This window comes from Erithacus rubecula (assembly GCF_903797595.1).
Source record: "Erithacus rubecula genome assembly, chromosome: 4".
Lineage (NCBI taxonomy): Eukaryota > Metazoa > Chordata > Aves > Passeriformes > Muscicapidae > Erithacus > Erithacus rubecula.
Window position 1 is genome coordinate 33,431,714 of NC_136686.1, and position 16,022 is coordinate 33,447,735.

General features: G+C 53.5%; 1 protein-coding gene across 1 annotated transcript; it reads right to left on the minus strand.

The window, feature by feature from the left end:
• Nucleotides 1-284: 284 nt before the first annotated feature.
• Nucleotides 285-10,695, minus strand: GGA1 (golgi associated, gamma adaptin ear containing, ARF binding protein 1). Its single transcript, XM_079303884.1, has 17 exons — nt 10,393-10,695; nt 10,002-10,086; nt 9,625-9,700; nt 8,951-9,049; nt 7,628-7,751; nt 7,058-7,158; nt 5,927-6,007; nt 5,407-5,544; nt 5,190-5,271; nt 4,883-4,990; nt 4,466-4,621; nt 3,660-3,724; nt 3,342-3,520; nt 2,947-3,230; nt 2,559-2,728; nt 2,207-2,317; nt 285-2,032 (listed from the first exon to the last, which is right to left on the minus strand). Exons 1-17 carry the CDS (start codon nt 10,421-10,423, stop codon nt 1,922-1,924), a joined length of 2,001 nt encoding a protein of 666 aa, XP_079160010.1. The 5' UTR covers nt 10,424-10,695; the 3' UTR covers nt 285-1,921.
• Nucleotides 10,696-16,022: the final 5,327 nt, after the last annotated feature.

A 16,022-nucleotide genomic window follows, 5' to 3' on the forward strand; every position in this document is an offset into this window, starting at 1 on the left:
GCCTCTCTGTGGGGCATGAGGGAAGTGGGTAGCACCATATTCACAGCCTGGAAGTGACAGCTCTCAAAAAAGGAATTGAAAACTGTGAGGGGAATTCCACCATCCCTGCTCCCTGCTCATGCGAGAAGGGAAATCATTGTGGCAAGGGCCTGAGTGACTGAGGGATCACCTACAGGACTAAGGGGGCAGGATTTGAGCTGGGCAGGGGGCAGAGAAGCTCCTCAGGGGTCCAGGAAAATAAGGGAAAAAATGCATTCCTTAGGTCAAAAGACAGAGGAGCAGGATCAGGAAAGAACTCTTTATTTCCCATAAATACAGCAGATTCTTCGCGCCGGGCGTCTCGTTTTAAATGTTTGTTTCTTCCATTTACAGAATTTTGCACTGAAAATATATACAAGTCTATTCAAGAACCAAACAAGATCTGCAAAGAAAGAACCCATACAAAACCCTGAAGAGACGGGAAAGGGAAGTAAGATACAGCAGAATCCCAGCACAACAACCTTGCTTCCCCCTTGCCTTTACTCTGCCCGCTGTGCCCAGCTCTGAGACAGGTCACCTTCACTGCCCTGAGTCAGGAGTGCAAGGCACCCTGCTCGTCTCCAGCTCACACTGGCTTCCTTCTACCTCTGGCAAGCCAATGCAGAGCACAGCTTGCCTCTGCTTTTTGTCATCAGGCCCTCTCCAAACCAGCTTAGGGATAGGAAGCAGCTCCCATGGTCCAAAGTCCCATGGGAATGGGGATTGCCTGGGATGTGCTACCCTCAGTCTCCTCTGTGCCTGCAGATCCCAGCTCTTGTGTCACAGTGATCAGGCGGCTGGGGTGAGCCCCCTCCCCACCACAGGGAGCCAGGCCTGCCCTCAGCTGCAGCAAAGGTGCACAAGGCACTGCTGAACCCCCCCTGCCCCAATGCAGAGCTTTGTGGTCATGAGTTGGGCTCCCATCTCCCCGAACTCCCAGCCCATCACTCAGCCCTCTGCCAGAGGACACTGAAGAGCTGAGAGAACCCCCCACCCCACCAAGCTCTCCAGCTCAGCTGGGGAAAGGAAGTCTAACTGCTGCTTCCTCTCCCCATCTGCCAGGAGGCTGCAGGGAGACTCAAACCCCACAGCATGCCCCTCTCTGGCCACCGTTCCCAAAGTTTGCTGTGATAGATAAAGCCTGTGGGAATGGTGCAGGCCTCCCTGCTGTAGGGGCTCAGAATGCCGGCTGAAGGGGCTGGGAAGGCACAGAGCAAGCCCTTCCCAGCCCCTGATGCCCCACCTCTCACCAACAGCTCTGTAAGCAGCTAGGAAAGAGATATGTCATGATCACTTCCCCTGACCCCCCCCCAAAACAAGGATAGCTGTCTGCTCTCTGTCTGGTGCTGGAGAGATACCTAGGCTCTGCCCAGCCCTGTTCCTCATCAGCTCCAGTGCGATCCCACCAGATGGAATCACTGGGGCCCAGCTCCAAGGAGGGGGCAAGGGGGACAAGAGAGAGCACCATAGAGCACGAAGTAGCTGAAGGGCTGAGAAGTGCAGAGGGGCAGACAAGGAAAAAGATCTTCCTTTGCTAGGGCTTGCCCTGGGCTGAGGTTGTTAAAAGCTCCCTGTCCTTGTTTCCCTATGCACCTAAAGCAAGAAAGCAGGGTTAGAAGAGAAGCTACAGACTGGGGAGGGAGTGTCATCTTCAGAAGAGCAGGGAAGGCAACTGTTCACACACATGAAGCTTTCCATTCCGCTTCTAGTCTTGTGAGATGAACATCTCCTGGCATCTCTGCTCTCCTCCTTGAGGCACGCTCCCTCTGGCCCTTGCCCGGCCATCTGGAGAATTGAGCGTGAGCACCAGCCCCCACCCACCCTCCCATTTCCTCTGGCTGCTTCAGCCCCACAGGGCTGGCTTCCTAAGGAATCTGAAGTGTAGTGCCTGCAACATGTGGCCCTAGAGGTTTCCCCAAGATTCTGGTGGGGGAAACTGGTCCACATCCCCAATTTCATTGTAGGTTTGCTCTCCCATGGTGAAGGTCAGTTTGTACCGTAGCCTCACTTTCTCCTGGAGATGGGAGAAAAAGGATAAGCAGTCAGAAAAAAGGGGAAGAAAGGCATGAGGCACAAACCATTCACCTCTCAGATGTTGCTGAGTAGAGGGAACAGGGATAGGCTAGTGAGGTTTTGGTCTGAGCACCAAGACCAGCCTCTGTTCATGCCCCAGGGACAATGCTGTTACCTTCTGTGGGTTAGCGAGCAGCAGGACTTGAGTGATGGCACTGGGGTGGACAATGGGATTGAATGCTGGCAGCTCTGTGCCTGAGGGAGGCTGTAGCTTCACCTTCATTATCTAGGGAGAGAGTGAGAGAAGAGTGACCACATTCCTGGGAGTGACTCAGCAGCCAGAAGCCCTGCTCCTGTACTCGGGAAGCTTCTGCTGTCTAGTCAAAGAGAAAAACATAGTGCTAATCTGAAGGCAACAGAATTTGCTCCCATGCCCACAGAGCTCTCTCCACCACCCTGCTTTTCCTGCAGAAGGAGAATCATGCTTTGGCCCAGTCTGGGGAGCTTAATCCCAGCAGCTGTCTTACCTTGGGGACGGCAGATTGAAAGACAATATTGCGGATGGGCTGTGGGGCCGTGCTCAGCATAGAAATCACCACCACAAGCACATCAGGCCTCTCAGGCAGGGCATCCTTAGCAAAGTGGAAGAGGACACGGAAGCCATGCTGATCATACACTGTCACCGGGAGGATGCTGCCTGTGGGAAAGCCAGGCACAGGCAGCAGTCAGCCAGGAGGGAATTGGCCTGACAGCACCCCTCCCCATCCCCCTAACTCCATACTAGTGACAGAGACACCATTCCTCTTCAGCCTTCACAAAATCCAACAAGCAACAAGTTTCTTCACATTCTTCCCTTCCATGTGTGCAGGGTTTAATCCCCCCATGCCTGTCCCCCATCTTTTTTCCCCAGCTCACTGGGTTTGATTGACTCCAGAGGCACAGTGATGTTGGCCAGCGAGATCTCCTGGGGCAGCACAGTGGCAGGAGGCTGTGGTGGGACTGCAGTACTTCCTGCTGGTGTGGTGGCAGCTTTTAGAAATGTAGCAGGGGCAGGCAGCTCTGAGGTCAGAGGCAGTGTGGGGTTAGGGGAAATACTCTGGAGCACAGGTGGAGCACTGGGATTGTGGGCTGTGGTGCCAGAGCTGCTCCTGTTCTGCAGATCCCTTAGGGTGAGCCGAGGGGGTGGTTGCTGCTTCTCCCTGCAGGGGGGAGAGAGAGCAAGGAGTGGAACAGGGCACTGAAATGCTGCCCAGCACCCCAGAAACGGAAACAAGGGGGAGAGATGCAAGCCTGCACTACCAAGTGCTTACCATCGCACTTGTTGAGATTCTGGAGGCAAAGACTGCTGCAGCAGTGTCTTGCCCAGGAGGTCCAGGTCATCCAAGCCACTGCTGCTAGGAGATGGTTTGGGGGAAGATGCACCAGCATCTGCTTTAACTGGTGGTGTTGCCATGATAGGGGTGATACTGAGCTCATTGCTGTCTGATGACTGTGAAAAGAGCACACAGGAGAGCCCCAAAGCAGGGTTGCATATCAGCACCAACCCATCAGATGTGGTATGTTTCCCTTCCTACATTTGTTACTTTTGTCGCCCTCCCCACTCTCTGCCCTAGCTCCCAGTGCATTACCTGGAAGCTGTTCCAGCCACTGCTGTCACTGGCCTGGACAGGATGTGATGCTGGGTCATTTAGGCCTGCCAGGAGTAAAAGCAAACATATAAAAATCAGTAAGATTCACCAAATCAGTAAGAGCATTAAATGTGGCCTGAGTAAGACACAGAAACAGCAGGGCAGAACTGCCAATGTGGTCTCCATCTCTAGCCCCCCATCCTTGCATGGGGGAGAGCCAGAAGGGTGATAGTGCCTTTTTTTATGTCCAGATAGCTTCATTTGTAGTTTAGTTCTCACTGCAACTGGCAGAAAAATACTGAGCTGGCCAGTCTGACTGACCATGTTGTCTACTTGATGCTGCTGTGCACAAAAGTACTTGTCTTAGGAAAGAGACACTTTGTTGTGCAAAGCAGAACTCTAGGGCCTTCTAGGATTGGCACCTCACATGATCTCATGTGAACATGCATCTGCTGTCAGCTCATGACTTCAACAGCAGAAGCATGAGGAGCTGGGGGTGACCCACCCCTGTGATCCATCTGGGGATCTCGCTTGCATCACTCTTGATTTACCTGCCAGGTCAGTTTACCCAGAGCAAATCAGTGGGCACATCCCTGCAGGCTCTCTCTGACTATCCAGAAAAACACCGTGGGACTGAAGTTGAGAATCATAGCAGTGTCTTTCCCTCCTCTCCCTCACTCTAAATGAAGGACACCTCTTTGTCTTTCATTATTCACTTCTACCAGAGCTCTCTCTTATTCATGTTCCTGCCAAGGAAGAACTATGCAGAGTCAAAGAATAAAGAGCTTTTGCTCTGGATTTCTCACCTAAAGACATGAGTTCATCATCCAGCAAAGAGACAGAGCCAGCTTGGTCAGGCACAGGGACTGCTGAGCCACCTGAAAGCGTGGGCAAGGCTGGGTAGGAAGGGCATGTTGCTGGAAGCTCCAGGCCAGACAGATCTAGAAGTGCTGAGGTGCTGCCTGCAAAAGAAAAGAATCTGAAAACACTATCCAGTCCTTATGCAGTGTGGTGAGGCTTCCATCCTTCCTCTCATCCCTGTACTATCCCTTTCTTCATGCACCAGTCACATCCACAAGCCATTTCCGTATCTCACCAGACCCACTCTAAGCTCCTGCAGGTTTCCCTTTTCCACTTCTCTCAGTTTTCTCTTACTCTGCAGGAAACCAGCAACAGAGTTTCTCTGCTTGACCTTCCTGTCCTCATTCTTGAAGTCTCCTCACCTCGAAGGGGACTGGCCACTGTCTCCCCATTGATCTCTTCTCCCCGTACAAGCTGCTTGTAGAGATTGATCACCTGGGTCAGATTGTCATTGGCCTGCAGAATCTCCGCTGAAAGTAAGTGTGAAAATAGTTAAGACAGTAACTTTTACAGCCCAAGTGTGTTTGTTACTTCAAAGCAAGGCCCAAGTTTCTGCAAACAAAACCTCTGCAGAGAGCATTTTCCCCATTGTTGCTGCAGGCTGCACCAGGGTACACTGACACCTCGAGGGCAGTCTCAGCAGGAACAGGAAAGGCCCGATATGTTTACCTAGAGCTTCATCATTGTCTTCTGTGTCACTGGCCAGCCGGAAAAGCATGGGCCTCATGCGCTCACAGCGCTGATACAGCTCCTGGGGGAGTGGAGAAACAGGGATGAGCTGAGCAGGATGCTCAGCTGGGTGTGCAAAATAGGCAGGAGGATGAGGGGATAGGGGTCACCCATTTCTGCTAAGCCCAAGGAGGATGCTGGGATTGCCTTTCCTCACCTTCATTAGGTCCTCATTGCTTTCTGTTGTCTCCCCCTTGCTGTAGTTTGTCACCATCTCTGTCAGCAGCTTCACATTGTTGTTCACCTCCTCAATGGCATTCACCCTCTTGGAGATTTTCTCCATGCGCTTTTGGTCCTGGAGGGAAAGCACATGGGGAAGGACTTGGAGAGGAGGAAGGTCAGGCCAGCCAAGCATCCTGGACTAAAGCCCAGCAACACTGCCCTCAAAACAGCTCCCACTCCAGTAGCAAACTCCAGGTCATCTCTGGGCAGGAACATGCCAGACAGGGATGGAATTGCTGTAGATCTAGTGCTGTAGCAGGGCCTGGTACCCAGAGCCATTCCTCCAAGTAGCCAGGGGATGGCAGAACTCACATAGGACTCTTTCACAGCTGCTGCAGCCAAAATTTGGGCAGAAGCTCCATATGTCTGCATGAGGTCACAAAGCCAGTCCTCCTTTGGTGCCAACCATCACCACCCAGCCCATGACCCCCCAGCTCCCTTCTTCCCCATCACACCTCCTGAACCATCTCCTTGATGAGCTTGTTGGCAGCCCGGAGATCCTCAGGATGGGAACTCTTCAGGAGGCGAGCCAGTGTCTGCAAATGAGAAGGAACTTCAGAGCCCAAGCTGAGGGATGGCAGCCAGAGACACTCTTGCAACACCAGAGCCAACAGTTCCACCCATCCCAAACATGTTTCTGGCAGAGGACAATTCCAACTGTTTAGAAAGCCCAGCCACAGGAGCTTGTGGGCTATCAGGGACCAGGGAGAGAAGTACAACTGGCCTTCCTTTTCCTGTTGTAGTTCTGGTTATGCAAGCTAGGTCTTCCCCTGAAGATCCCCTGCATTCAAAACCTGCTCAGGCCTTCCCATTACCCACCATGGAAAGTCTGAGTGGGGCAGTACTGAGACAGAAGAAAGGCTGGTTTACACAAGAATGGCCATGGCACTGGAATGGACTCCTACTCGGACATCTTCAAACGCCTCTTTGCTGGTGAAGAGGGAGAGCTGCCACTTTCCCTCTCCATAGTCAGGGAACAGTCCCACTGTCCACCTACAAATCCTCATTTGCAGACTCTGACCCATGGAGGCAAACTATATCCCTTGCAACAAACTGGCATCACACTTCTGCAGCAGAACTAGTCCCAGAGGAGCCCTATACTCGCTTAAATGTATCAGCACTGCTACTGCAGATGTTTGCTGAGTGGTGACACAATTCTGATGGAAAGACAACACAGGATGGGTCCAGGTGGCTATAAGTGGTTGGGCAATAGGCAGATTGCAGTGCTGGGAGTGGGGAAGAGATAACAGCAGCATCATCTGGGGATGGGATTTAAACCTCATGGCTAGATAACTCCAAAGTCTAGAGTGCTCGCAGCAGCAAACCTCCCTGAACCTGCTTGGGCTACTGTCTGCACCTCACCCATTGCACCATCCTGCAGCTAAGTGATCCAAAGGTCAAAAAGACCCACATGCCCCACTTCTCTGCATGTTTTCTTTGTCATGATTTTGGAAACAGGCCCTCAGCATTCCTGTGATGCATTTTCTGAAGACCAGCATGAAGGAGCAGGGACCTTGACTCTCCCACATCAGAGGAGAGTAAAGTACTGGAGCAGGAAGATGATGCCTATTGTACAGAGCCCTTACCTTGGATTTTTCTTCATCATCAAAGATTATGTTCTTGGGTCGAGGAGGAGGTGGTGGGAAAGGAGCATCATCTGGAAGTTTTGGGTCACACTTCACAATCCCTGCAGTAGAAACCGAAGGAGAGATCAGGAGGACTCACCCACTCAGGGATGGCACTGCCACCCTGATCTTTTTCCAGTCCAGCTGGGACTGAGAGTGTGTGGGTTAGCACCTGTTACCCAAGCTCCTGGATTTTTTCTATTCCCCATAAATACCCTCCCTTAGAAAATTCCAGCATATACTGCCAAAGCACTTGCAGCCCTTCAGCCCCAGACCTTCCCAGTTCCCCATCTCCCACGTGAGCAAGCAGATGTGCCCTCCAACTCAGCAACTCATCGCCAGCAACTCCCTCTGCTCAACCAGGAGCCCCAAGGCACCTGCTCTTTCTCCTGACCCTGGTGCTGAGTCAGACTGATAGATGGCCTGGATCTGGGAAGGGAGAGCCTGTTTAAGATTTTGCCCAAGCAAAGGAGAGGTGAAGTAAGGCAAAACTATCTGTCCATCTGCCCCTTCCAGACCACTGCTTCTCACCTTGCTTCTTCAGCATCTGGTAGGCTTCTGATATCTTCACCTCATGAGGCAGCCCTAATGTCCAGCTGTACATCAGCTCCAGGATCTTTGACTTCACTTTTTCAGATGTCCGGCTGCCAAGATACTAGAGGAAGAGAGAAGAGATGGCTTGAAGCTGATCTGAGCCGTTGCAAGTCTGGCCTGTTCCTCTCCTTGCCCTCCCAGGAGGAAGTGAGACTGCTCCCAATGGCACAGGGAGGAAAGAGGAAGCAAGCAGGAAAGCTCATGAGGGCATTGCAACACATCCTATGCTATGCCTGGTTTCCATCACAGGAAAAACAAGAGGTGTGAGAAATGCTGCAGCAACAGCTCCTCAGCAACACACAGGGGCAGTTGGGAAGGCACAGGCAGGTCTCCTGTCACCTTGTGAAGGGTCCTGTGAAAATAAGCTGCTCAGCAATGCAGCCCTTTAGGAATGAGGGGACAGCAGGGCTGGGAGAGACATGGGGGCAATGGTCTCTGAGGCAGGGCATGAGCAAGGTGAGCCCCAGATGACCAGCACCCAGCAGGTGCCATGCAATCGTCTTTCAGCCTTCTCACATGGGTCTGATGGGAACATTGGTGGCAGAAACAGTGTGTGTGCCACCAGAGACAAGTGGTTTAAGGCAGAGGACTGGATACTCAAGGGTGCCAAGCAAGAGGACTTTAGGATGCTGCTGTCACTGTCCAGGGCAATTCATCATCACAGATCACAAGCTGTGACTGGCAGGCAAAGGTTTTCCTTTGTCATATTTAGCCTGTGTTCCCTTAACTCTACACTTGCTGGTGTTCACTGCCTTGACTGAATAGGGGAACCTGCACAGCTTGCTCTGCTGCAGGAACAGCAGCATCAGCAGAGGAGCAGGTAATGACTTGGTCCTTCGGATGGACACATCAGAACACCACTGACCAAGCCTGGGCTTGCCCTCCAAGAGTGTCTCAATTAGGTTGGGACACCCCAGAGAGACAAGGTCCTGTCAAAGCTGCTCCTCAGCACAAGGGGGATGCAGAGAAGATGACTCCAGGCATGTACATGAGCTCAGTAGCCTCACAAGTACTGGCTGCACCATGTCCAGCTGGCCTCAGCTGGCCTCAGCTTCCTACAACAGCCTGGAACAGAGGGGTGAAAACTCACTTCCCACCAGAAAACTCAGCAGGAAACAGGGACTAGATCTCTGACCAACGCTGTCCTGCTTTGCCCATATGCCAGTGGGGGTCTGATCTTTCTGCTCAGCTACCACTGTCTCCCAAAGCCCTCCTGCCACCAGGCCCCAGTCCCTTCCAGCAGGATGCCATGAGACCCACCTTAGGGGACACCACCTTGATGAGCTCATTGAGGAAGCGGAACTTGCCCACCTCATCGTGGAAGCGTTTGCCACAGCTCTTCATGCAGGACTCCAGCACCTGGGGAGAGGGGCCAGCTGAGTCCCAGCACAGGGTTAGCAGTAGGATCAGGAGCCAGCTCCTTCCTGCTTCCCCCTCACCAGGCACAGAGCCTGCGGCTACTGTCACATCCTTTGCTCCCTCCAAAAGGCAAGATTCTTGTCTTTTGGGCCAGTTTTTGCAGAGATGGCACACCAGCCCATCCAAAACCAGCCCACCCTTAAAGAGGTCACAAACACCAGCTTTTCAAAGTGTGGATCCACGTGATTAAGAATCATTGAATCCTTTGGGTTGGAAAATATCATCAAACTCATACAGTCCAACCATTAATACAGCACTGCCAAGGCCACCACAACAAAAGCCAAAAAGCTTCCTGTTCAACTTCAACAGGCTATGATCTTTCTAGGAATAAAATCTTTCCAAGTAACCTCCCCTGACTTGTGCAACCACCTTCAGTCCCTCTCCCACCCAAGGGCCCAGGTGCTCCAGGGCTTTCTCACAGGGAATTCAAAGCTCCCCATGCTTCTCCAGTCAAGCTGGAGCATCTCCACACCCTGCCCCTCCATCTAGTTCTACCAGCCTGCAGATGCCCTTACCGTGAGGGCCTGGATAGCTTCCCATTCCTGTGGAGACTGGATCTTGTGGGCAAGAAGCCGGGTGGCAAGTGGAGGACTGGAAGGAGTGAGGGGAAAAGAAAAGCTTGCCGGTTATTGACAAAAAGCCTGGTACCTGCATTTCTGTCTGGGAATCCAGAGTTGAAAAGATGTTGCAAGTTGAAGATGCTGATAAGGCACAAAGACACCTCAAAATCTGGAGGGAACCATCCAATTGTAGACTAGGGCACCCCACCTACCCCCACCTCGAGGGCCTTCGTGCCAATTCACCTGGGACAATCGCATTGGATTTTGCTGGGTGGGAAATCCTAACCAGGCCTGTGTCCTGGAGAAGCCTGGATAAAGGACAAAGCACTCACCCCTCTAGCTCCTTATTGAGCTGCTCACAGAACGCATTGATACCATCCCAGTCCAGATCCTTGTTCAGGGGGTTTGTGGCTTTGTCTGCGGGCAGGAGGAGGTGAGGGTGAGAAAAAAATCCCAGCAGGCTCCCACCCTCTGGAGGGACATCACTGATCCCGCTCCCTTCCTGCCAAATCCAGCGGGTGCAGCAGCAGGGGATGGCGTGGGAGGAGAAACACACTCGTGTCCACGCGCCCCTGTGCACAAACTCTCTCCCCCTCCTCCCTGCTGACCCACCTCGGCCCTGGGGCCTCACCCGCAGCCCCTCTCCCTCACACCCCTGCGCCCCCCCACGCCCGCGCCCTCCCCGCCCCATCGCGAGGGCAGCCTGCTCGCAGCCGCACTCACTGATGCGCGCCTCCAGCGTCTCGGGCTCCATGTCGGCGGCCCGCGGCTGCTCAGCGGGGCAGCGGGGCTCCGGTACCGCCGCCCTCCCGCCGGGCCCGGCGCGGCCGCGCCATGAAGAGCCCCGATCCCTCTGGACACAGAGACCCGGAAGTGGGCCGTGCAGAGCGCCGCGCCGCGGCCAGCGCGCCCCCTGCTGGCCCGCACTGCCGCCCCACCATGAGCGCACCGCGCAGGGGCGAGGAAAGGCGCGGGGTGCGGAAGGAAGCGGAAGGCGCCGCCGGAGAAGGACACAGAGGGCAAGCGAGGGCGGGGCGGGGAGGGGCAGAGCGCCGGAAAGCAGCGGCCGCGCGGGAACCGGGCGAGCCGGCCTTTCCCGGAAGAACCGGCGTTACTGGCAGGTGAAGCCACTTCCGGTACGGAGACCAGGCACTTCCGGCGGGCGGCGAGCGGCTTGTCCTTTAAAAGGACACGGGCCCGCCGACTGCGGCGCATGCGCCGTGCGCGCCCGCTTGGGCTGAGGCGGCCGGCTGGGGTCAGGTGCCGACCAGTAATAAGTATAAATATAAATGGCAGCAAGCGCGGTCCCCTGCACTGTACTTTAAATAGCAGCTGATTTTCTGGCAGCGCCTGGCCTGGCTCTTCTGGCCGAGTTGGTGATGCTTTAGAAATCGCTGTAGCATTACGGGAAAACAAACCCCGTTTGTCCCCGCGTGGCTCTGGTGATCTAGGCCATCCGTGACACCCAACACAGGCGCCAGTTTTCTCTGTGCTCAGGGATCCTGTTAGAAACAGCACGGCTCCTCCCGACTCGCTGCTTTCGCAGTTTGCTTTCCTGCTTTTCAGAGCCCGAGCTTTGGGCAGCGCCTGTGTGAGGGCTGGGGCAGGGGCCGGCCGGGGCCCCGGCGCTGAGGGCACAATGCAGCCCGAGCTGGGTTACTCATTTACAGCGCTAATCCCCCCGCTGGCGAGGGAACTGCCCTGCTGTCACACCTAATGGCTTTTCCTGATGGATAGCCATTGTTTTGGTAAAGGCTTTCTGGTCATTAAAGAGCGCTTTTTGGCGCCTGAATGTAGCTCTTTTTTTAACTGTTACTGTCTTGCATCACAAAGCCCTTTTAAAGTGCCTTTCATAGAAAATTGCAACATCCTTCCCTTTGCTGTGTTCAGGCACGTTTTACTCAGGTTATTTTAATCTTATGAGTCAGCCCTGCCTGTCACTATTCCTTTGATTTTTCTGAGAATCCTGAAGTCATCTCTAGGAGCCCTCCAGGTCATGTACGATCTGCATAGAAGGCACGCATCGCTCCATCCCCCACAGCAACGCCTCTGAATGAGAGGTTTTGCAGGCTGGTGTTTTACACAGCCCCCTTTTGCTCAGGTTTCGGTCTGTCTGAGTCTCAAGCTTGTTTGTTTTCCTTTCTTTGGCAACGGCCAGTGGTTACCACGTCCAGAATGAATGGAAGGCTGCACCTCTTTTCGGCTGGTTGCGAGCAATGGCGAGTGAACTCGTGCATAACAGTCCTGTCAGCGGCGACCTTGCTTTTATTTCTCACAGATTTAGGAGCCTCTTTCCCCTTTGATACATCTGCGTTCCATGTAACTAGGACTCAAAGTGCAGCCAATGGAAAAAGAGATCGGAATCTGAATCTTTGCTCCCAGTAAGAGCGGCTAGATGATGTGTGAGGAACAATCTTTCTCCCCCCGATTTATTTTTACCGACAGCTGGAATTTTAAGCTAGGTTTGGACGCAGCGAGGCGCTCCAAGTTGTAATTAACACCGCTCCAGAGGGAAAGTACTGGAGCTATAATTAGCTCGTAGCCAGTTGCGGAGGAAAGTGATGGTGTGCAAGCCAGAGGCTTGGATGAGCACAGCTCATGGGGTCAGAGTATGGCCCTGTGTTCGGCACAGGGATGCAGGTCGCAGGTTTGGCACAGGGATGCAGGTCGCAGGTTTGGCACAGGGATTCAGGTCCCAGGTTTGGCAGAGGGATGAGGTTCCAGGTTCGGCAGAGGGGTGAGGTCCCAGGTTTGACACAGGGATTCAGGTCCCAGGTTTGGCAGAGGGATGAGGTCCCAGGTTTGACACAGGGGTGCATGTCCCAGATTTGGCAGAGGGATGAGGTCCCAGGTTTGGCAGAGGGGTGAGGTTCCAGGTTTGGCACAAGGGTGCATGTCCCAGGTTTGGCAGAGGGGTGCATGTCCCAGGTTTGGCAGAGGGATGAGGTTCCAGGTTTGGCACAGGGGTGCATGTCCCAGGTTTGGCAGAGGGGTGAGGTCCCAGGTTTGGCAGAGGGATGAGGTCCCAGGTTTGGCAGAGGGGTGCATGTCCCAGATTTGGCAGAGGGGTGCATGTCCCAGGTTTGGCAGAGGGATGAGGTTCCAGGTTTGGCACAGGGGTGCATGTCCCAGGTTTGGCACAGGGGTGCAGTCCGTGGCTGTCCAGCCCTGCAGCAGCCACCTGCAGAGGGCACCAGCAGGCAGGGGAGTGGCTGCCTGCAAACGCTCCTCATGCTTGTGCACTCGAGGTGAATCCCAAACAGGCCAAGTCCCTCTCCATGGGGAAGGAAAGGTCTCACAGGAGTGGCTGGTCCATCTGGGAGAGGGGTTTTCCACCCACCAGGTTGTCTTCTGCCAGACAGAGCCATCCTGTCATCCCCTCTCTGTCCCAATCTTTTTTGGTTTCTCTGCCGTGTGTGTTTATGTGAACCCTGCAATGTTTTTCATTGTGCTTGTGTGCGCTTCCTCCTGGGTCATCAGCTCTGGTCCAGGCCCTGAGCTTCCTTTTCCCCATCACATTACTCTTTCTTTGGCAAGGTGTTCTGCCTGAGACCTTTCACTTTCCTGAAGCTTGGTACTGTCATCTTTTGTTTCTTGTTTTTTGCTCTTTTGTTTTTGTTTTCCTGCCCTGGCTGACTCCAGCAGCCAGTTCCTGGGAGGTTAGCTGAGTTTTCACTTTGCTGCTTTCTCTTGGAACAAGCTGGCAGCACCTCGGACCATGCACCTCTTTACGCAATCCTCTGGATTTGCAGCCCTGCCATTCCCTGACCTTGGCTAATCTCCTTCCTTTTGCAATACTTTTAAGCACCTTTCCCAGCAGAGGGTTGCAATTAGAGAGGCAAGTATAGAGTTGCATGCTTCTCTAGAGGGAGAGCAGGTTTGAGCTCCTTTAATCTAATAGGAAATGTCTCCTTCCCTTTCATATGCAGCACTTTCTTGTTGTATGCAATCATCCACCAGGATTGCTCCCTTCCATTTCTTTCAGCAGTTTCCCTTTCAGCTGTAGGAAGACCTGTCCCCGGTGATCAAAGGCATCCTTCTGCAGCTACAGGAGCAGAATGAGGAAACAGGATGCTGGATAAGGGATCAGAAAACCTGCTGGCTAGATCTCTGCAATTAAGCATGTCTTGAAGCAACACTCAGGGGAATACTCAGCTATGCTTGCTGCCTCAGTTTCCCTGGTGGTTAGCATGGGGGTATAATTTAATTTCTTCCTTTAGGGAATTGCCTTGACCTCTGTATACCAATTTTCCTTTTCACATTAGTTCTGTCATTAGAGCAACTGGCTCAGCAAGACAAGTGAGAGAAGCAAATACCAGAGTTAGAGGTGAGCTGTGCAGCTCCCTGTTTCCTTGTATTCAAGCCTTGCTTCCCAGCTGAAGGGGTGTCTTGATCACTTGGCTGAGCAGGCAGCAGTGCCCTTCTGGACAGCGTGAGGAGTGTCTGCTTACACCCTGGGGAAGGCTCAAACGCATTTGCTGATGCTGATAGCTTCTTTCCAACAAAGTCCAGGGCATTTGGGTGTGCTCTGACAATATGGGACTGCTCTTGCTGCTGAGGAACTGTATCTGTAGCAGGCAAAGATGAAATAACACTGATGGGATGGAAGCCCTCGTTGTAACTGTGACTTGGGGGCTGGTAGGTTTTGTAGCTGGAAGCTGAACAGGGAGAGGAAGACCTGTCAGGTTAGAGAGAGCTGCTTGAATTTATGGGGCTGAAGGGAGCAGTGAGGGCTCTGAGCCCACAAGAGGGAGCCTTGATGGAGTAATTCACAGCACTGCTGGTGAGATCAGCTCCGGACTGGAACAGATCCATGACCAATACTGAGCACTCGGTGCTCAGGAGTCGGCAGAGGCACTGGAAAATGTGAACAGATTCACCCATTCTTGCTTTACCCCTTGCTTGCAGTGTTGCAGCTGGCGGGCCGAAGAGGCACCATTAGGCACAGTTATTGGGGGGCAAAAAAGTAGTTCAAGAGCCTGGATTTTGCTGAGATACAGTTTGACTCTAAAGAACAGCAGGAGGGAGAAGAAAAACCCTGTTGCAAAGGCATTTTTCACAGGCACCCAAGCGTGATCTGAGCAGAAATTGGCAACATGAAGCTAAAGTGTCCTGAAGCAAATCGGGTAGCCCAGCTGCAGCAAATCCCCAAGCCTGGATGATGAGCACATCCCTGCATTGCGGCGACAACGAGGTGTGACTTAGCGAAGCGTTTGCTGTGGATCTTTAATGTAGCAGCTGCCCGCGGAGCTCAGAGATGCAGTGGTGTGCAGCGTCTCTTCCAACGCGGCTCAGGGAGGAGGCATTCCCACTGCGGAGTGCCCCAGTGCTGAATGCACGTGTAGCTGGCTCGAGTGTGGCATGACGAGCTTGAATAGATGGGTTTTGGCCCTGGTTTTAAAATCCCCCATTGCCAGCAATCGTGTTTTGGCTGCAGCTGCCTCAGGTTCCCTAGGAAACTCCAGTGCTGGCTTAAGTCCGGGCTGTGAAGCAGCAGGAGGAGGCAGTCCTGCGGTGCCCTCCCTCCAGCCTGGCTGCTCAGTGCCTGCCACTTGGCACTGCAGCCAGCTCCTGCCCCGCTGCTGGTGGTGGTGAGGAGCAGCAGGGCAGAGTGATCCCAGTGCTGGGGCACGGTGGACGTGGAGCTAGAAAGAAAGAAAACTGTGACCCAAGAGGAGGAGGAGGGAGACACTGAGTTGGCGTATGCAGATTTCCCAAGGGTGGACCTGGCTTTTCACAGGCTCCTTTCTAGTCCCATCTGTTTTACTAAGTGCAACAGGAGCAGGGCTGGGCCTGAGCATTGCCTCAGGATGATGGCTCGTGTGAAGTTGAGAGCACCCCTCATGCCCTGGTTTTGAGCAGTGCCACAGCACCCAGGTGTGGCTGGGGACAGGGTGGGCTGGGGTCTGTTCCCAACAGAGCCTTGTTGCCATGCATTTAACCCTATGGATGGGAGCTGTGTTCTGCTCCTTGGCTTTCAGAGCCAAGGGTGAAACAGCTATACCCTGTGAGCCCAGGTCCTTCAGAAGGCAGGTTTTTGAAGTGCAGCCTGTATATTTATCCCCTAATTTTCCAGCATTTCCCTCATTGAAGATTGGGGAATGTCATGCAACAGGTCGTGGGTGAGTGTGTGGGCTGGGAGTGTGTGTGCCAGACTGAAACTGGGAAATGCTCTGTCTGATGGGTATGGCTGAACTGCGGGTTGTGACTCAGTGTCCAATACTCCATGCTATGCATCACTGGCTGCATTTGACCTTCTGTCATCTGGGGTGGGTGAGATACTAAGAGACAATGTTGCCCAAGCAAATGAGGGCAGTGTGGGGGCCTGCTCCTGGATGCAGGGATTGGACAGG